The sequence below is a fragment of the Erythrolamprus reginae genome, chromosome 3 (assembly GCF_031021105.1).
Source record: "Erythrolamprus reginae isolate rEryReg1 chromosome 3, rEryReg1.hap1, whole genome shotgun sequence".
In the NCBI taxonomy this organism is placed as follows: domain Eukaryota; kingdom Metazoa; phylum Chordata; class Lepidosauria; order Squamata; family Dipsadidae; genus Erythrolamprus; species Erythrolamprus reginae.
In genome coordinates this window covers 228,131,533-228,153,631 of record NC_091952.1, presented here as the reverse complement: position 1 = coordinate 228,153,631, position 22,099 = coordinate 228,131,533, and the positions used below count along the sequence as shown (strand labels likewise).

Genomic DNA, 22,099 nt, shown 5'->3' with positions numbered 1-22,099 from the left:
ACGATTCTTAAAACTGATTTGAAAATTCTGCCATTTAAACTAGCAAAACTTCCACAGAAGGTATGGCGGGAATAAAAATACATATTACATGAAGGGGAAGAAACCCTACAATGCGAATATAGTATACTTTGCTAAACTAAACCAGTTCAGTAATCTTTTAGGCAAAACAAGAAAACACAAAAACACATTTTGAAAATAATATATAAATAAATCTGGGATCTGGCATGTCCCTCTGGAGCAGTGATTTTCAACCTTTTTTGAGCCATGGCACATTTTTTACATTTACAAAACCCTGGGGCACATTGAGTGGGGGGGGGGGGGGGGGTGGCTAAAAAAAGTTTGGACAAACATTTTCTCTCTCTCTTCCTCCCTTTCGCTCTATTTCGCTCTCCCTCCCTCTTTCTCTCCCTTTTTTCTCTCTCCCTCCATCCCTTTCTCTCTTCCTTCCTTCCCCTCTTTTTTGCTCTCTTTCTCCCTCCCCCCCTCCCTCCCTCTATGTCTTTCTCTCTCCCACATTCCCTCCCTCTCTTTCTCTCTTTCTTTCTCTCTCTCTCTTTCTCTCTCTCTTGCTTTCTTTCTTTCTCTCTCTCTTTCTTTCTCTCTCTTGTTTTCTTTTTCTCTCTCTTTCTTTCTCTCTCTCTTTCTTTCTCTCTCTCTTGTTTTCTTTCTTGCTTTCTCTCTCTCTCTTTCTTGCTTTCTCTCTCTCTTGTTTTCTTTCTCTCTCTGAGCTTCGCGGCACACCTGACCATGTCTCATGGCACACTAGTGTGCCACGGCACACTGGTTGAAAAACACTGCTCTGGAGAATGAAAGGATATATTGCTTGGATGACCTGAAAAGTAGTTTAATTGGTTTTTTAGGTACACATCACACTTATGCAGCTATGTAAGGAGGAGGGGGGGCATCTTTCCCTGGGCCATTTGCACAATCATCATACGATGGCAACAGCACCTGAAGAAAAGAAAGAAAGATGGTTTTGAAAACTGTAGAATTAACACAGGGATGTCCAACCTTGCAACTTTAAGACTTATGAACGTCAACTCCCAGAATTCCCCAGCTGGACGTAGTCTTTTTCCTACAACTATTCACTTAGTGCAGTGTTTCTCAAATAGTGGGGCGGGGCCCCCTGGGGGGGCATGGAGCGATGCTGGGGAAGGAGCGTGTGACCCCAGGAAAAGGGCTTTTTTTACTGCAGGGAGTGGAGGTTTGTTTGCAACAATAGCACACAGCACAGACTAGGAGGTATGAAGTACATATAACAAAACCTTAATCTGACTTTAGATTAATTGAATGATAGAACAAATGTTAAATAACCGCTGATGCCATAAGTTGTATATTGATATTTAAAAAAAAAAAGAACTGTGTGGCTAACAGTTCAACGGGGAGGGAGGGGCAATTAGGGGCAGCTCTGTATAATATATTTTAGAATCTAAGTACAACAACTATACAAATAATAATTATATTGTGGAATGATACAATATGTACAACACCATATGCCTGCTCTTTTTAATCTTTGTATTATAATAAAAATTTATTAAAAACAACAATAACAAACCCTTAAGAGATACCATGGAAAAATATATAATAGGGATGAAAAGAAAGGAGGAGAGAGACAGAGATACAAACATAAGTCTCCCGAAAGCCAAGATGAGGAAATAGAATGAAGTATATGTAGCGCTTGGCTTCGCTGTGACTACGGTGGTAGACAAGGAAAGACCGGTATGTTTACTGTGTCTAAAAATGTTGGCAGTGGACAGCATGAAGCCAAATAAATTAAGGTATCACTTAAACATATTACACCCCAATCACGCTGATAAGCGGCTTGAGTTTTTTCAGTGAAAACGTACTGAATATTGCAAACAATCGTCCCGGCAGAGAGTTGGGGGGGCACAAAATGTTCACTTCTTCCTAAGGGGGGCGTAACGGAAAATAATTGAGAAATACTGACTTAGTGAAATGCTCCCGGTTCGCTCGTGCCTATTGGTTGTTGGAGAGCCGGTTGCAAAGGGAGCGTGAACTTCCGCCCACCCACTGCTGTTTGGGTTCTTTTACCTTCTGGGCCAATATTGGGTTCCTACCCGAACGGCGTTCCGGTAGCAAAAATGGAGCTGCGCGTGCAGCTGCGGGCGAAGGCGCATTGGAGCGAGATTTGGCTTCTGCATATGCACAGGAAGCAAAATCTTGCGAAAGGACGCAGGGGCATGTGGGATTTCGGCAATTTTCTGTAATTTTTTTTTTTTTGCTTCTGCACATGCGTGGAAGCGAAAAAAATCGCTGAAATCTCGCACGCCCATGCATCTTCTGCCAGGATTTGCTTCCTGCGCATACGCAGCAGCCAAATCTCGCTCTGATGCATGGACGTGCCGGACGCACACGCATGCTCACTGGTCACCCAGAGCTGTGTGCACATCAGCACCGGTAGTGGAGATAAGTTGCAAACTCCATCAGTTCTGTGCATGCGCAAAGCATTGTGTGCATGCATAGAGAGTAAAAGAACCCAAATGGTGATGTACAGGTGGGTGGGCGGAGCCTCGCCCTCCCTTTGTGACCGTCTCTCTAACAACCGACTGGCTCCAGTGAACTGGGAGCATTTCATCCCTGCTTAGTGGCAATGTCACTGAAAAAAGTGACCCTTTTTTTGATGAGCAGCGAAACGTGTTCAAAGAAAAACCAGAAAGTCCTATTGCCTCCTGAAAAAGCACCTTAGCGGGCAACCATTACTTGGATGACTGAGAATCTCCATAAACACTGAAAATGTGACTTACAACCAGTCCTCACACTTACGACCACTGCAGCATCCCTAGGGTCATCCCTAGGCTCAAAATCCAAGTGCTCGGCAACTGGCATGTATTAATGATGGTTGCAGCATTCTTGGGTCACGTGATCACCATTTGCAACCTTCCCAAATGGCTTCCGACAAGCAAAATTAAAGAGGATAGCCGGTTTGGTTTTAACAACTGCAGTTGATTAATTTAACAATTGTGGCAAAACAAGGTTGCAAAAACGAGGCATGAATCATTTAACAACTGTCTTGCTTAGCAACAGAAAATCTGGTTTCAGTTTATTTATTTATTTATTATTTATTTATGTCAATCAAGTATAGGATAGTAGTTTATATAAATATAACATAGAAAGTAATGATAAAAAAGACAATAGGACAGGGACGGTAGGCACAATGGTGCGCTTATGCACGCCCTTACAGACCTCTTAGAAAAGGGGAGAGGCCGACTGTAAATAGTGTAAGGTTAAAGTTTTGAGGGTTTAGAGAAATAACGACAGAGTCAGGTAGTACATTCCAGACGTTGATCACTCTATTGCTGAAGTCCTATTTTCTGCAGTTGAGTTTGCAGCTGTTTAAATTTAGTTTGAATCTGTTATGTGGTTGGATGTTGTTGCGGTTGAAGGTGAAGTAGTCATTAACAGGAAGGACATTTTGGTATATGATTTTGTGAACTATGGTTAGATCAGTTCAGAGGCGACGTAGTTCTAAATTGTCTAATTTCAGAATTTCAAGGTATTTTGTTGCGGGAGGAGGAGTGAAGGTCTCTTCTTATGAAATATTTCAGTACGCTCTCAATTGTATTAATGTCTGATATGCAATGCAGGTGAGCTGTATTCAAGAATTGGTCTGACAAATGTTTTGTAAGCTCTGGTTAGCAGATCTGTGTTACCAGAGAAGAAGATGCATAATATTAGATTGACAACTCTTAATGCGTTTTTGGCAATGTTGTTACAGTGGGCTTTAGGACTTAGGTCATTGGATATGAGTACTCCAAGGTCTTTGGTTCCAAGTTCAGGACTGCATGTAGTGGGCTAAAAAAAACCACCCCTGTTTTCACAAGGGGGAGATTTCTTTTAACAGGAAAAATAATAGACAGATGGTTTTTTTAAAAAAAAAAATTCAATCAGTATATCCACAGGCTATTTTCCTACAACTCTTCCCACTTCAGAATATTTTCAACTATTGTTTACAAACTGTTAATGTTTAAAATTCTTCCTAAAACAGATCTCACCCACGTTGAAAGAAATGGCACAAAGAAGAGTTATTTTTTACATTGTCATTGGCAGCTGTAGTTTTAGTCAATACATGTATAACTTCGGAGCCATGGAACAGAAAACTGATTTGCGGCATCATTCATTAATATAATAAAACTCAATGGCGCGATTCCAAAATGGAAATGGATCAAGAACAAGCCATTTCAAATTGAATTGTAGAAAACAGCAATCCCTACAGGCATTGGGGATACATATGTTTTGACCAATGAATTTGGCTCAAATAAAACTCCACACAGTTTGGTTGTGGATCTCTTTCCTTTGCTCTTGTTAAATCACAGTTGTGTTAACAGTAAACGTTCATTTAACACCAGCACATCTATAACAAGCATTTAGGAGCAGCAGGAAGCAGAATTATTTCTAAGTTAAACATTGTCACATTGCAATCACGGAAAGGCAAATCATTGAATTGACTGCCAAGTTAACTTCAGCCCTTCCCAACGCTAATGACAATGCTATCCGAGAGAGCAAATGTGGAAGTTAAAGATATAATGGTGTATCATCAGTAAGGTGATAATATTGAATTATGTATCTCCACCCCCTATGAATTAAACAATGCTGTTAATTTCCTGTCTCTGTGTCTAGAGCAGTGTTTCCCAACCTTAGCAACTTGAAGATATCTGGACTTCAACTCCCAGAATTCCCCAGCCAGCATTCGTTGGCTGGGGAATTCTGGGAATTGAAGTCCAAATGCAGTGATATCTCGTCTTGCAAACGCCTCTTCATACAAACTTTTCAAGATACAAACCTGGGGTTTAAGATTTTTTTGCCTCTTCTTACAAACTATTTTCACCTTACAAACCCACCGCCGCCGCTGGGATGCCCCACCTCCGGACTTCTGTTGCCAGCGAAGCACCTGTTTTTGCACTGCTGGGATTCCCCTGAGGTTCCCCTCCATGGGAAACCCCACCTCCGGACTTCCGTGTTTTTGTGATACTGCAGGGGAATCCCAGCAGTGCAAAAACGGGCGCTTCGCTGGCAACGGGAGTCCGGAGGTGGGGTTTCCCAGCGAGGGGCGTCTCAGTGAAATTGCAGTATTGCAAAAACACAGAGGTCCGGAGGAGGGGTTTCAAGGACTTTGGTGTTTTTGCGATGCTGCAATTTCAATGATGCTCCCTTCGCTAGGAAACCCCACCCCCGGACTTCTGTTGCCAGTGAAGCACTCATTTTTGTGATGCTGGGATTCTCCTGCAGCATCGCAAAAACACAGAAGTCTGGAGGTGGTGTTTCCAATGGAGGGGAACCTCAGGGGAATCCCAGCAGCGCAAAAAACGGGTGCTTCGGCTGGCAAAAGGGGTGAATTTTGGGCTTGCACGCATTAATCGCTTTTCCATTGATTCATATGGGAAACATTGTTTCATCTTACAAACTTTTCACCTTAAGAACCTCGTACCGGAACCAATTAAGTTTGTAAGACAAGGTAGCACTGTATCTTCAAGTTGCCAAGGTTGGAAAACACTAGTCTAGATGCTGTATGGGTCTGGATGGGAGACAGCAGGCTTTGGCTAAACCCTGGCAAGATTGAGTGGCTTTGAGTTTTAGGAACTCTGGACCTGGGACTTTCACATCTTTGGTGCTGGATAAAATTGCAGCTGGTGTACAATCTGGTGGTCCTTCTCTATTCATGATACCTACTCAAGAAGCACATGATAGTCATAGAAGGAGTACCTTTGCACATCTTCATGTACAGTGCCAGTGTCACTCTTTCCTGGATCATGAAGCCCTATGCATAGTTACTCTTGCCCCAGTTACCTCTAGAATCAGTGAAGGGCTACCAATTTTTTTTACTACCACACTGTGGGTGTGGCTTATGCAGGACGCCCTGCATTTTCTTTCAACATATGCCCGAGTCTGCGGAGAGGGGCGGCATACAAATCTAATAAATAATAGTAATAATAGTAATAGTAATAATAGTAATAATAATAATAATAATAATAATAATAATAATAATAATATAAAAATAATAGCATCTTCCAGTGCAAATTGGATGCTCTAGGGTGGAGTTCTATTTTCACTACCCCACTGCGTCCCCCCCCATCCGGGCAGTAGCCCCCCCCATCTAGAATGGACTGCTGTAATGCATTCTTCATGGGGTTGCCCTTGAAAAGAGCCTGGAAGCTTCAGTAGGTGCATAATGGAATGGCGTGGGCAGTTGCCTGTGCCCCTAGAACAGCACATGTTACACCTCTGCCCTGTGAGCTGTATTTGCTTTCAGGTTCAATCCAAAGTATTAGTTTTGATTGTTTAGATCAGTGGTTCTCAACCACTGAAGGGCTGCAAAAACTTTTACTACCACAGTGTGGGTGTGGCTTATTTTGTGGGTGTGGCTTGCTGGCCATGTGACCAGGTGGGAGTGGCTTGACAATCATGTGGCTGGGCTTAAAGGTCATATGACTGGCTTAAAGGTGGCCAACTTGACATCACTCACGTCAAGGGTTTGGGTTAGGATTAGGGTACCCGGCCTCTCCTCGCCTCAGACAGATACAATTTCTCTATTTACTATTACTGAACATCCAAAACATACTATTTAATTCTATATACAGTGGAACCCCGACTTACGAGTTTAATTGGTTCCGGAAGGAGGCTCGCACGTCGAACAGCTCGTATGTCGAAACATTGTTTCCCATAGGAAACAATGTAAAAGCGATTAATGCGTGCAAGCCCGAGGGCTGAGGGGAAAAGACGTCGGCTGAAGCGGGGAAGTTCGCCAGGAGGCAGCAGAAAAGCCACGCGTGTGTTTTAAAACATCGGAGCCGGCATGGGGAGGCTTTTAATCAGCCTCCGAGCCCCGAACCCGGACTCGGGGGTTGATTGAGAGCCTCCCCATGCCGGCTCCGATGTTTTAAAAGACACGCGCGGCTTTTCTGCTGCCTCCTGGCGAACTTCCCCGCTTTAGGAGGCAGCGGAAAAGCCGCGCGTGTGTTTTAAAACATCGGAGCCGGCATGGGGAGGCTTTTAATCAGCCCCCGAGCCCCGAACCCAGACTCGGGGGTTGATTGAGAGCCTCCCCATGCCGGCTCCGATGTTTTAAAAGACACGCGCGGCTTTTCTGCTGCCTCCTGGCAAACTTCCCCGCTTTAGGAGGCAGCGGAAAAGCCGCGCGTGTGTTTTAAAACATCGGAGCCGGCATGGGGAGGCTTTTAATCAGCCCCCGAGCCCCGAACCCAGACTCGGGGGTTGATTGAGAGCCTCCCCATGCTGGCTCCGATGTTTTAAAAGACACGCGCGGCTTTTCTGCTGCCTCCTGGCGAACTTCCCTGCTTTAGGAGGCAGCGGAAAAGCCGCGCGTGTGTTTTAAAACATCGGAGCCGGCATGGGGAGGCTTTTAATCAGCCCCCGAGCCCCGAACCCGGACTCGGGGGTTGATTGAGAGCCTCCCCATGCCGGCTCCGATGTTTTAAAAGACACGCGCGGCTTTTCTGCTGCCTCCTGGCGAACTTCCCTGCTTTAGGAGGCAGCGGAAAAGCCGTGCGTGTGTTTTAAAACATCGGAGCCGGCATGGGGAGGCTTTTAATCAGCCTCCGAGCCCCGAACCCGGACTCGGGGGTTGATTGAGAGCCTCCCCATGCCGGCTCCGATGTTTTAAAAGACACGCGCGGCTTTTCTGCTGCCTCCTGGCGAACTTCCCCGCTTTAGGAGGCAGCGGAAAAGCCGCGCGTGTGTTTTAAAACATCGGAGCCGGCATGGGGAGGCTTTTAATCAGCCTCCGAGCCCCGAACCCGGACTCGGGGGTTGATTGAGAGCCTCCCCATGCCGGCTCCGATGTTTTAAAAGACACGCGCGGCTTTTCTGCTGCCTCCTGGCGAACTTCCCCGCTTTAGGAGGCAGCGGAAAAGCCGCTTATTTTTTCTTGCTTATTTTTTCCCGCCACTCGCAGCGAAAGTGCCCCGTTTTTTTTGCCGCCCCCCCCCGCCCGCCTCGCAGCAAGTGCTTGTCCGGGCGTTTTTTTTTGCCCCCTCCCCCCCGCCCGCCTCGCAGCAAGTGCTTGTCCGGGCGTTTTTTTTGCCGCCCCCCCCCGCCCGCCTCTCGCAGCAAGTGCTTGTCCGGGCGTTTTTTTTGCCCCCCCCCCCCGCCCGCCTCGCAGCAAGTGCTTGTCCGGGCGTTTTTTTTTGCCGCCCCCCCCCCCCGCCCGCTTCTGCACCCCCAGCAGAAGCCAAGGACTCACCAAGAGCTGGATACTGAGAAGAGCCGGCCTGGCTTGCTTTGCTTCCGAGAAATAAAGCGTCACGCCCCCCTGACGCTTTTGGCGGCAAAAGAGCCCAGCATCGCTTCGGAAGCCGCCGAAAGCGTCAGAGGGGCGTGACGCTTTATTCGGCTCTGCATCAGCTCGGAAGCAAAGCAAGCCAGGCCGGCTCTTCTCGGCTCGTATCCCGAATGGAAGCTCGTGAGTCGAACAAAAATTTCTCTACTCTCCCAGCTCGTATCTCGAGTAGCTCGTAAGTAGAGCTGCTCGTATGTCGGGGTTCCACTGTATATATGTCATATGTGTACATACATATTACACACATAATCTACTATGTAAACTGTATGTGTATCTACACACACAGAGAGATCTTCTAAAATTATACAAATTCAACCTCATTTACTGCGATAGGAAAAACATGCCCAGAAGGGGAAAAAAAGAAAAAAATTCAAAATTTTTCTACCAGTTCTGCGTACCTGACCATACCTGTAAGAGTACATCATTGTTCTCAGCCCTTCTAATGCCGTGACCCTTTAATACAGTTCCTCATGTTGTGGTGACCCCCAGCCATAAATCTAGCACCAATTCTCCCCACAGAGCTTTAAGCTGATTGGCAGGAAGGTCAGAGGGACAGCCCCAATATAAATGCCTGATTGGTCGGATTGCAAAAATATGTTCCAAGGCACCAGAATACTATGGGAAACTTGTTTTTTCCCATGGTCTTAGGCAACCCCTGTGAAACAGTCGTTCGACTCCCAAAGGGGTCCCGACTCCCAGGTTGAGAACCACGGCTTTAAACCCTATATGGCACGAGACTAGTTTATTTGAGGGACCACCTCTCTTCGGTTACATCTATCCATCCCATTAGGTCCAGCAGGAGAAATATGTTACAGATCCCATCTGCTACACTCTTCCCTTTGATGGAACAGATTTAACAGATTAACGGAGTTGGAAGAGACCTTGGGGATCCACCATCCCCAAAGCAGGAGACCTTACATCATTTCTGACAGATGGCAGTCCAGTCTCTTCTTGAAAGCCTCCAGCGATGAAGTTCCCACAACTTCTGAAGGCAAGCTGTTCCATTGATCAATTGCTCTCACTGTCGGAAAATTTCTCTTTCTTTCCAGGTTGAAATCTCTCCTTGTTCAGCTTCCATCCACTATTCCTTGTCTGGCTTCCAGGTGCTTTGAAAAATAGGTTGACCCCCCCCCCCTTCTCTGTGGCAGCCCCTCAAATATTGGAACACTGCCATCACGTCTCCCCTGATCCTTCTCTTCACTAGACTTAGCCATGCCCAGTTCCTATATGCTTTAGTCTCCAATTGCTAATCCTCTTGTTTGCTCTTCTCCTACGTTCTTTCCAGAGTCTCAACCTCCTTTTTATAGTGTGGTAACTAAAACTGGGTGTAGTATTCTATGTGTTACTAAGGCTTTGTAGAGTGGTATTATTGTAACCCAAGTGTTGAGTCTTTTCTTCGTGTGACTCCTATTCTCAGGAACCCCATTCTCTCTAAGGTGAAATTAGTTCCAATTCTATTAGCCTTCCAAAAAAACCCATTAAAGTTTAGAGGAATTCAACCCTCCAAAGGATGTAATGGAACTGGAAAAGGTGCAAAAAAAGGACAACAAGAATAATCAAGGAAATGGAGCACCTCCCTTATGAAACCAGGTTGCAACGCCTTGATCTCTTCAGCCGTGAAAGACGGCGTTTAAGGGGTGACTTGATCGAAGTGTATAAAATCATGCATGGGATAGAAAAGGTGGATAGAGAAAAATTCTTTTCTCTATCACACAATACTATGGCAAGGGGGCACTCCCTAAAGCTCATAGGTAAGAAAGTGAGGACAAATCAAGGGAAATATTTCTTCACCCAGAGAGTCGTTGGTTTATGGATGGAATTCACTTCCAGAAGAGGTCGTGACAGCTGTCAGCCTTAATATCTTCAAGGCAGGATTAGACAGATTCATGGATGCCAAGTGTATTGGTGGTTATTGAAATTGATGTCCATGTGCCGCCTCTATGTTGGTTGAGGCAGGCAGGATTCCCTTGAGTACCATTTGTTGGAGGTCAGGGGAAAGGGAGGGTCTTGCCTTCTCTTTCTGCTCAAGATCCCCATGGACAGTTGGTGGGCCACTGTGTGACATAGAATGATGGACTGGATGGGCTTTGGCCCGATTCAGCATGGCTCTTCTTATGTTCTAACCCTTCTGTTCATTCTTGATCTCTCGGCAGCTTTTAAAACCCTCAACTGTGTTAGATTTCTGGGCCACTTCTGAGCAATTGAAGTGGTGGGCATTGCCCTGCAGTAGGTCTCATTGTTCCTGAAGAGACACTGGTATTCACGGTTGGTGGTGACAAGAGATCTGCCCTGAGACGTCTACACTGTGGAATGCCTGAGAGATCTTTTCTCCCTCCCTCCACTCTAAAACCACTTTTTTAATCAGCTGCATCCCGTTGGCAGCGATTTGGTCAAAGTTTGTCCACTTTGAGCTTCAGCAAAATTGTGAAGACCTATCTGTTCTGTTCTATGCAATAGCCATAGTAATAGCACTTAGATTTAGATAATGCTTCATAGTGCTTTACAGCCCTTTCCAAGCGGTTTACAGAGTCAGCACATTGCTTCCAACAATCTGAATCCTCATTTTACTGACCCTGGAAAGATGGAAGGCTGAGTCAAGCTTCAGCTTTGTGAGATTTGAACTGCCAAATTATGACAGCTGGCAATCAGCAGAAATAGTCTGCAGTGCTGCATTCAAATCACTGCATCCCTACAGCTCAAAGAAGCAACTGCAACTCTTTATTGAATTTGTTTTTGTAACTTTACAATGCATTCAAATTATCTGAATTTTCATGTGATGAGCAGACACAATAGCAATAATACTTAGACTTACATTATTATTATTATTATTATTATTATTATTATTATTAATAATAATTAGATTTGTATGCCATCCCTCTCCGAAGACTCGGGGCGGCTCACAGAATAGATACAAACATAAGCATGTAGCACAAATCTAATAATTTAAAATACAACTAAAAACCCTAATGTAATACGCAATCATACAGTCCAATCACAACATACATTACATTTATTGGTCAGAGGGGCAAGGTCTAATTGCCCCAGGCCTGGCGACATAGAATGGTCTTGAGGCTCTTGTGGAAGACGAGGATGGCGGCAGTACGAATCTCTGGGAGGAGCTAATTCCAGAGAGCCAGTGCCCTCACAGAGAAGGCTCTTCCCCTAGGCCCTGCCAAACGATATTGTTTGGTTGATGGGACCTGGAGAAGGCCAACTTTGTGGGACCTAATCGGCCACAGGAATTTATGTGGCAGAAGGCAATCCCGTAAGTTATCTGGTCCGATGCAATGAAGGGCTTTATAGGTCATAACCAACACTTTGAATTGTGACCGGAAACTGATCGGCAACCAATGCAGACTGCAAAGTGTTGGTGTAACATGGGCCTACCTAGGGAAGCCCATGATTGCTCTCGCAGCTGCATTCTGCACGATCTGAAGTTTCCGAACACTCTTCAAAGATAGTCCCATGTAGAGAGTGTTACAGTAGTCGAGCCTCGAGGTGATGAGGGCATGAGTGACTGTGACAAGTGACTCCTGGTCCAAATAGGGCCGCAACTGGTGCACCAGGCGAACCTGGGAAAATACCCCCCTCGCCACAGCTGAAAGATGTAGGGCTTTGTAGGTCATCACCAACACTTTGAATTGTGTCTGGAAACCAATCGGCCACCAGTGCAGTCCACGGAGTGATGGAGAGACATGGGATTATCTGGGTAGACCCATGACCACTCGCGGGGCAGCATTCTGCATGATTTGAAATTTCCAAACACTCTTCAAAGGTAGCCCCATGTAGAGAGCATTGCAGTAGTCGAACCTTGAGGTGATAAGGGCACGAGTGACCATAAGCAAGGACTCCCTATCCAAATACATACTGCTTCACAGTGCTTTGCAGCCCTCTCTAAGTGGTTTTACATAGTTCGCATATTGCCCTCAATAATCTGGGTCCTCAGACGGATGGAAATCTGAGTCAACCTTGAGCCTGGTGAGATTCAAACTGCCAAATTGCAGAAATGGCCTGCAGTAATGCACTTTAATCACTGCACCACCACGGCTCATAGGATATACCCTGGTTCGAACCTGGAAGCAGCAGAATAGTATGTTGTAATTGAACGTGTTTTTTATCTTTTTATTTTTATATATATTTGAGGGTTTGGGATAAGCATGTTATATACCTTCGCAACCATCTTCTGCCACACAAATCCCAGCGACCAGCCTTCTCTGGGTCCTGTCGACTAAACAATGTCGTCTGGCGGGCCCCAGGGGAAGAGCCTTCTCTGTGGCAGCCCCAGTCCTCTGGAATCAACTCCCCCCAGAGATTAGAACCGTCCCCACCCTCCTTGCCTTTTGTAAGTTACTGAAGTCCCACCTACGTCGTCAGGCATGGGGTAATTGAGATACCCCTAGGCTTATATTGTTTATGTATGGTATGATTGTGTCGCATAGTTTTAATGACGGGCTTTTAGATGTGTTTAAATATATTGGATTTCTCACATTGTTGTTATTGTTGTGAGCTGCTCCGAGTCTCCGGAGAGGAGCGGCATACAAATCTAATAAATTATTATTAAATTATTATTAATTATTATATGTTTACATTGTGAGCCACCACAGAATCTGGAAATAGGCACCATACAAGTAAAGTAAATGAATAAACAAATGAACAAACAACCATAATTGTACGAGTCGCACATTTATATAGTCGTACCAATTGTGTAGTTCACACACTATATTATTTATTTATCTATCTATCTATCTATCTATCTATCTATCTATCTATCTATCTATCTATCTATCTATCTATCTATCTATCTGACGCCCCTCTCCGAAGACTCGGGGCGGCTGACAACAATAAAGAAAACAATGTAACAAATCTAATATTAAAAAATAATCTAAAAAACCCCAATTTAAGAGACCAATCATACAAACAAGCATACCATGTATAAATTCTATAAGCCTAGGGGGAAGGGAAAAATTTCAATTCCCCCATGCCTGACGGCAGAGGTGGGTTTTAAGGAGCTTGCGAAAGGCAAGGAGGGTGGGGGCAACTCTGATATCTGGGGGGAGCTGGTTCCAGAGGGTCGGGGCCGCCACAGAGAAGGCTCTTCTCCTGGGTCCCGCCAAATGACATTGTTTAGTCGATGGGACCCGGAGAAGGCCAACTCTGTGGGACCTAACTGGTCGCTGGGATTTGTGCGGCAGAAGCTATAGAACATAGTTTCAAGGGTCTGCCTTGAATATACTAAGGAGCAGCTGGAATTATTCCTTAATAAAATATCATCTGTCAAATAATGAAGCTTACTTTGTCTCTCTGCTTAACTGAGCAGGAAGCAACCTAAATGTTTGTCTATGAGCTTTGCCATTAGAAACCACTCTGGAGGAATTACAAATGGAAATGGACTGCCCAGAGATAATTTATAGCTATGAAATTCTTTGTGTTGCCAAAACATTCCTCAGAAGACATTTATTGTGTGAGAGAATATACAGCTGCACACATATCTGACAGAACTAACTTTCGGAAAGTAAAAGAGCTCTCTCTCTAGACCAAAAGCATAGACTTATCAGGGGAAGTGACATAAAATATACAATCTACCGTGGCAGGATCATCTGGGAGTTATTAAAAGACACCTCCAAGAAATGGATTTTCTGGGTCTGATTCAAAACAAACATTAACGGCAAAAAAATTATGTTCCTGGATCATCTCATATCAGGGGGTGGATAGTTATGGGAATTAAAGGGAAAGGATTTAATTGCATTAATGCGGTGGTTCTCAACCTGGGGGTCGGGACACCGCTGGGGGGTCGAACGATCGTTTCACAGGGGTCGTCTAAGACCATGGGAAAAGACAAATTTCTCCTGGTGTTAGGAACTAAAGCTTCTATTCTGGCTTCTTGGAACATAATATTTTTACAATCCGACCAATCGGGCGCTTACAGTGGGGCTGTCCTTCTGACCTTTCTGCCAATCAGCTTAAAGCTCTGTGGGGAGAACTGGCGCTTGACTTATGGTTGGGGGTCACCACAATATGAGGAACTGTATTAAGAGGTTGCGGCATTAGGGAGGTTGAGAACCACCACATTTATGCATATTAACGAAGCACTTTTTGGTTAAGATTTCCCAGGCCGAGGGGCTAAATCTTTTTAGAGAAGAAGGTGAGCAGGTTGTTGGAGTTCCTTGCAGGTGGTGGCCCTTACAGGAACTAGGACCTACTGACAGAAGTCCAGTTCAGATCCATAAGCTAATATCCCCAAACTGGGAGCCAATGTTTCTAGAAAATGCCAGATTCAGTCTGCTCAAGGTAAGATTTTTTTAGAAGACCCATTTAGCACAATACAGTGGTACCTCTACCTACAAACGCCTCTATTTACAAACTTTTCTATATAAGAATCTGGTGTTCAAGATTTTTTTGCCTCTTCTCAAGAACCATTTTCCACTTACAAACCCTGAGCCTCCGAAACTGTAACTGGAAAAGGTGGAGAGAAGCCTCTGTGGGGCCTTTCTAGGAATCTCCTGGGAGGAAACAGAGCTGGAAAAGGTGGAGAAGCCTCTGTGGGGCCTCGCTAGGAATCTCCTGAGAGGAAACAGGGCCGGAAAAAGCGGGGAAAAGCCTCTGTGGGGCCTCTCTAGGAATCTCCTGAGAGGAAACAGAGCTGGAAAAGGCATGGAGAAGCCTCCATGGGGCCTCTCTAGGAATCTCCCTGTGGTTTCCCCAATTGCATGCATGATTTGCTTTTGCATTGATTCCTATGGGAAAAATTGCTTCTTCTTACCAACTTTTCTACTTAAGAATCTGGTCACGGAACGAATTAAGTTCGTAAGTAGAGTTACCACTGTACTTATATCAGCATCAAGGTTGTAACTAATTAAGATGTGAAATTTTAGTTTGATGTTTTGTTAAATGAAGGCTTGTTCTAATGGTAATACAGTATTTAATTAAAAAAAAAAGGCATGTAACAGATAATTTAATTTATTTTAATTTATTAAATTTATAGGCCACCCAACTCCTTGCGGACTCTGAGCAGTGTACAACAATAAAAACAATGAAAAACAGTTAAAACCCCTAAAACTAAAAACATTAATATCTGCCTGGTCGGAGCTAGACGGTGTAGCTCAACACCCCCAGGCCTGCTGGCAGAGCCAGGTTTTCAAGGCTTTCCAGAAGGCCAGGAAGGTGGGGCCGGTGTGGACCCGCAGGTGCAATTGGTTCCAGAGAGCCGGAGCCACCACCGAAAGGGCCCTCCCAAGCGGCCTCACCAATCAACATGGTTTTTGCTGATGAGACCCGGAGAAGGCCAACCCTGTGGGCCCTAATGTAATGTAACAGGGGACGCAGTGGCTCAGGGGCTAAGCCAATGAGCTTGTCGATCAGAAGATCGGCAGTTCAGCAGTTTAAATCCCTAGTGCTGTGTAACTCCCATTACATGTCCCAGTTTCTGCCAACGTAGCAGTTTGAAAGCACGTAAAAAATGCAAGTAGAAAAATAGAGACCTCGTTAGTGGGAAAGTAACAACACTCCCTACACATTTGGCGTTTAGTCATGTCGGCCACATGACCACAGTGAGGTTTTCAGACAGCACTGAATCCTCGACTTAGAAACAGAGATGAGCAACACCCCTAGAGCTGGAAATGACTAGTACATATGGGCAGGGGAGCCTTTACCTTTAACAGGTAATTAACTAGGAAATGCTAAATAAGAGTACAGTGGTCCCTTGCCTTTCGCAGGTCCAACTTTTGCAGAAAGGCTATACCACTGGTTTTCAAAAAATATTAATAAAAATATACTCCGTGGTTTTTTGGAACACTTGTATGTTTTCCCACGGCCACCCGATGTACAATACTGTGCGTTTTAACTCTCCTCCTCCCCACCCACCCCACCCGTCCTACTTCTTTAAATAAAAGCTCCGCTTCCACCCCAGCCTCCCGATCCCTCCCTTTAATTCTCGGAGTGTTGGTATGCTCCACTTGAAGCCGAGCCTTACTGCCTCCCGCCGCCGTCTCTTCTTTCCCCATCCACCTAAGCCGTTTCCCTTAGTGGTAGTGTCTGACCTCCCAGCTGACCGGCCTGAAATCCCGGCTTCAAGTCCTGGCCTGGATCCCTCTTGCCTTGAGCTACCCCTTCCCCTGCCCTGACCCCCGGGGCTGCCACCGTCACCACAGGAGACACCGGCAGCGAACACAGCAAAGCCCCCAGCTTGTCGCCCCCTTGCCCCTGTGGGTTCTGGGTATAAGTATAACCAGGAATGGAGGAGGGAGGGAGAGGAAGGAAGGGAGCATCTCTACTTTGTGAAAATTTGACTTTCGCGGGCAGTCTTGGAATGTATCCCCCGCGAAAGTCAAGTGACCAGTGTATGTAGAAAAGAGAATCTTATAAGGGAAGAAGCAGCACCAGGATGGTCAACATAGGAACAAACTCGGACACATCTTGGCAGGTAACAATATATATTTATCCCTCAACAATGCAACTGTAAATATAAGACCACTGAAAGTACCCTGTTAGATTTGGATTCATACACCAATCTAAGCCAAAATATACATTTGTTTTTGGTTTAATGTACCACGAGCTGCTGTGGTTTATAACCTAAGATTCATGACTAAGTGGAGTACTGAAACCTGTTCTGTCCCAGCGACAAGCCCCCCAGGAAATAGCCCCCCCCCCAATTTTATAAGATATAAGATTTTACTTCTAACATTTTATGAGCAGTGAGGTTTGGATTTAAAAGTTCAGAAAATCAGGAAATGTGTCTGTTTGGTGCCAGCTGCTAATTAGCGTTCCCACAACGGGCCCGAGTCCAAACCAAAACCAAAACAAACAGATCATTTCTTTAATCACACAGGTCTCATTCCCGGACTTACTCTGAATTGGCAGGAAGACTGGATGTAATTAGTCCAACTTGCCAGTTTGTAAGTCATCACTTAAACAATAATATCCAAGAGAGAAATCCGAGGGAACAGGTGGAACAACGAAGGGCAACTTTCGCACTGAATCATGACATGACTAAGCCTTAAATAGCCTAAGGACATGGCCAATTGTTCTACAGATCTATTCGCACAGAGACCTCCTCTTGCTTAACCATTCCTGCCTTCTAGCAGCTCTGCGTGCCCTGGCATCAAGATGAGGCTCCTCCTCCTCTCCTGCGTCACTCATGTGCACTTCGGGAGGTACATAAGGCCCTGGTTGGCTTCCAGTCTCTGACATCACATCCTCTCTGACCTTCTCGCTATCGGACTCGGGTGCCAGATGCACGGCCTATGATACTGCGCCACAAACCTCTCTGGATCCATGCCTAGCAGCGCGGGACATGGACAGGCCACAACAAAACCGCACTAATTTGGGAACATTTATCAAACCATGTTTAAAATCTAGTCTTAGATACATAAACGTACTGAAAATAAGGTATCTCTGGGAAGCCCAACAGGAAGGCAAAAGCATTTCCTGCTAATTTCCCGAAATACACTATCAAAAAACCACAGACAAGTTTATCCAGAAATGAATTTAGCTGATTTTTCCTTGGTGAAATCAGAGCCTAGAGAAAATGATTGGGCAACTTGTATTCTCAGCATGATAGGACCCATCATTGCCCCATAAGTATATAAGAAAGCAATAGCCATGATGGTCAAAGTTGCATGATTGAAGAGCCCCATCCCTTTGAATTTTGTACCGTCCAAAACAGATCTTCTCTTCTAAACCCAGGAACCACTCACGGCTCCAGTCAACCCCAACAAACTTACCGCTGTGTCATTGGTGGTAATGTAGACCAGGACATCAGAGTTGTTTCTGTTGTTAATGTAGCGATAACAGTTCCATACACAACTGATCAAGTAAGCCTGGAAGAAAGAGGGTGGAGAAAAGGGAGAAGACAAGATGTGTTGAACTGTGAACTGAATGGCTTCAACACTGTGCAGCTTTCCTAAACTTTGGTACTTTCAGCTATGACTGTGCTGGCTGAAGATCTCAGGGAAGGTTTTCAAATTGGAGAAGCTGAATCATATGTTATATGTTGCTTAAGAGATTCCCTTTTTTTCTTTCTGTCTTGTTTCCAAAAACCAACTGTTGTAGAACATTGGCTAGTGTGGATAATCCCAAAGCTCCTCTCCTTTCACTGGAACAGTTTCGTATTATTTAGAGTGGTTAAATTTATGAAAAAAAGATATTTAAAGTGACAAATTAGGGATAGGCTAAGTCTCGAATGTTGGGAGGTAAGAATAGAATAGAATAGAATTTTTATTGGCCAAGTGTGATTGGACACACAAGGAACTTGTCTTGGTGCATATGCTCTCAGCGTACATAAAATATACATTTGTCAAGAATCATGTGGTACAACACTTAATGGTTGTCATAGGGGTCAAATAAGCAATGAAGAAGCAATATTAATAAAAATCTTAGGATATAAGCAACAAGTTACAGTCATACAGTCAACATGGGAGGAAGTGGGTGAAAGGAATGATGAGAAAAACTAGTAGAATAGAAGTGCAGATTTAGTAGAAAGTCTGACAGTATTGAGGGAATTATTTGTTTAGCAGAGTGATGGCGTTCGGGAAAAAACTGTTCTGGTGTCTAGTTGTCTTGGTGTGAAGTGCTCTGTAGCGACGTATTGAGGGTAGGAGTTGAAACAATTTGTGTCCAGGATGTGAGGGGTCAGTAAATATTTTCCCCACCCTCTTTTTGACTCGTGCCGTATACAGGTCCTCAATGGAAGGCAGGTTGGCAGCAGGTTGGAAGGTACAATGGTAAAATAACTGTTTAGAATCAGGGGCCTCCAACCTTGTCAACTTTAAGACTTGGGAACTTCAACTTCCAGAATTCCTCAGCCAGCTTTGCATTCTGAGACTTATTTATTTATTATCTTATTTATTATTTATTTATTTATTTATTTTTCATTCATTCATTCATTCGATTTTTATGCCGCCCTTCCCCTTAGACTCAGGGCAGCTTACAACAATAGCACTTTTTAACAGAGCCAGCCTATTGCCCTCACAATCCGGGTCCTCATTTTACCCACCTCGGAAGGATGGAAGGCTGAGTCAACCTTGAGCCGGTGATGAGATTTGAACCGCTGACCTACAGATCTACAGTCAGCTTCAGTGGACTGCAGTACAGCACTCTACCTGCTCTGCCACCCCAGCTCTTAGATTTTAGATTTCTATGCCGCCCTTCCTGAAGCGCCCTTCTCGAGTTGAATTCCTCAAGCCTTAAAGTTGCCAAGGTTGGAGACTCCTGATTTAAATCATTGTAGACAAGTGCCTTTGCTCACAGTAAAAGCAAATTAAAACTGTAGTAAGTTCTGTTTGAAAATTTATGTGGATATTATCCTTCATATTCTATATGCATACCAAGGTTTCAAATATTTCCTTGTCAGGATTAATAATTTCATCATAAATGTGCTTGCAAGGCTAGATTAATGATCTGCGGTGATATAAACCAGAGCTAATGGAATATACAGACATTTTAAAAAGTTATAAAATTGCGCATAGTCATATCACTCTACATCTATCTTTCTTTTCCTTTGAAAGCCAGGGTCACAAGTAGTTATTATTTTTTTTAAAAAACAGACCAGCAGTTTGCCTGGTAAAACCATCTGTTAGCACATGTATCTGGGAATATGATTAAATAAATTCAGCAACCTGGCAGTATTTACATAAATACTAAAATGAAAATTCTTTCTATCCACCTCTTTCCTACAGATTTGTCCTTAAAAGACTTTCAGGCTATTGAAAGATCTTCACATTGTCATGAACCGATTTTATAGTGCATACTTTTCCTATCCAGAAATAGAGAAGTGAGATAATCAGATTAATTTCTTGAGTTTCTACCTCTAAAGGCGATTGGTCTCCCAAGGCAGGATTACAATACAAAATCTCTCAGTTTCTAACCTAGTACTTTTTAGCTAGTACACCTAACTAGATCTCCAGTTGAGACCTGGCAGGCCTAATCTGGACAATCCCATTTAACAATATTATTTAAAATAGAATAGGACAGAGATGGTGAATCTATGGCACGCATGCCACAGGTGGCTCCGCGGAGCCATATCAGACAGCATGTGAGGTGTTGCCAGGGTTGGGCTACTGCCCGGACGGGGAGGGGGGGATGACATAAGAACATAAGAAGAGCCGTGCTGAATCAGGCCAAAGCCCATTGAGTCCAGCATTCTGTGTCACACAGTGGCCCACCAATTGTCCATGGGGATCTTGAGTAGAAAGAAGGCAAAAAACTCCCATTCCCCTGACCCCTAACAAATGGTACTCAAGGGAATCCTGCCTGCCTCAACCAATATAGAGGCGGCACATGGACATCCGTTTCAATAACCACCGATACACTTGGCATCATGAATCTGTCTAATCCTGCCTTGAAGCTATCAAGGCTGACAGCTGTCACAACCTCTTCTGAAAGTGAATTCCATAAATCAACGACCCTCTGGGTGAAGAAATATTTCCCTTGATTTGTCCTCACTTTCTTACCTATGAGCTTTAAGGAGTGACCCCTCGTCCTAGTATTGTGTGATAGAGAAAATATTTTTTCTCTATCCACCTTTTCTATCCCATGCATGATTTTATACACTTCGATCAAGTCACCCCCTTAAACGCCGTCTTTCAAGGCTGAAGAGACCAAGGCATTGCAACCTGCTTTCATAAGGGAGGTGCTCCATTTTCTTCATCATACTTGTTGCCCTTTTTTGTACCTTTTCCAGTTCCATTATATCCGGGGAACGCAGTGAGATAGCAAAAATAGAGCTCCACCCCAGAGCACCCAATTTGCACTGAAAAATGTTGAAAGAAAATGCAGGGCGTCCTGCATAAGCAACGCCCACAGTGTGGTAGTAAAAATTTTGGTAGCCCTTCACTGGGTGTTGCCCTATGTCCACTCCAGTGTACATGCATGTGCCGGCCAGTTGATTTTTGACCTTGGGGAAGGCCATTTTGCCCTCCAGAGGCTTCAGGGAGTGCAAAAAACAGCACAATAGGCAAACCAGAAGTCCAGTTCTCCTAACTTCCGGTTTGCCCATTGAGCCGGTTTTTTTTTAACCGTCCCAAGCTTCAGTGAGGCCTATGTGCATTTGTGGGGGCAAGGTCCCAGGGGAAAAGTCTTCTCTGTGGCGGCCCCGACTCTCTGGAATCAACTCCCCCCAGAGATTAGAATTGCGCCCACCCTCCTTGCTTTTCGTAAGCTCCTTAAAACCCACCTCTGTCGTCAGGCATGGGGGAATTGAGCTATTCTTTCCCCCTAAGCCTTTATAATTTATGCATGGTATGTTTGTTTGTTTGTATGGATGTTTAGTTTTATAATAAGGGTATTTTAGTTGTTTTTAGTATTGGATTTGCATGATGTTTTTTATTAGTGTTGTTAGCCGTCCCGTGTATACGGAGAGGGGCGGCATACAAATCCAATAAATAAATAAGTAAGTAAGTAAGTAAGTAAGTAAGTAAGTAAGTAAGTAAGTAAGTAAGTAAGTAAGTAAGTAAGTAAGTAAGTAAACAAACAAACAAACAAACAAACAAATAACATACATACATACATACATACATACATACCCCTTTTTGGCTGCTGCCCTACACTACTTTAGACAAATGGTTATTTTGTTTTAATATTAAAAACTTCCAGTGTTGGAACATTCACAACTTCTGGAGGCAAGTCATTCCACTGATTAATTGTTCTAACTGCCTGGAAAGTTCTCCCCAGTTCTAAGTTGCCTCTCTCCTTGATTAGTTCCCACATTGCTTCCTGATGTACCCTCAGGTGCCCTGGAGAATAGTTTGACTCTTTCTTCTTTATGGCAACCCCTCCGATACTGGAATACAT

The 22,099-nt window shown here is 44.4% G+C and overlaps 1 protein-coding gene across 1 annotated transcript in view; it reads right to left on the bottom strand.

Annotated features, from left to right (window-relative positions):
* Nucleotides 1-823: 823 nt before the first annotated feature.
* LAPTM4B (lysosomal protein transmembrane 4 beta) overlaps nucleotides 824-22,099 on the bottom strand; it is a 71,404-nt gene continuing 50,128 nt past the window's right edge. The window contains exons 6-7 of the mRNA XM_070749230.1: nucleotides 18,034-18,129; nucleotides 824-951 (exon numbers count right to left, since the gene is read on the bottom strand). Coding sequence (XP_070605331.1) covers nucleotides 874-951; nucleotides 18,034-18,129 — 174 coding nt within the window. The 3' untranslated portion in view covers nucleotides 824-873. The remainder of the gene's footprint in view (nucleotides 952-18,033; nucleotides 18,130-22,099) is intronic.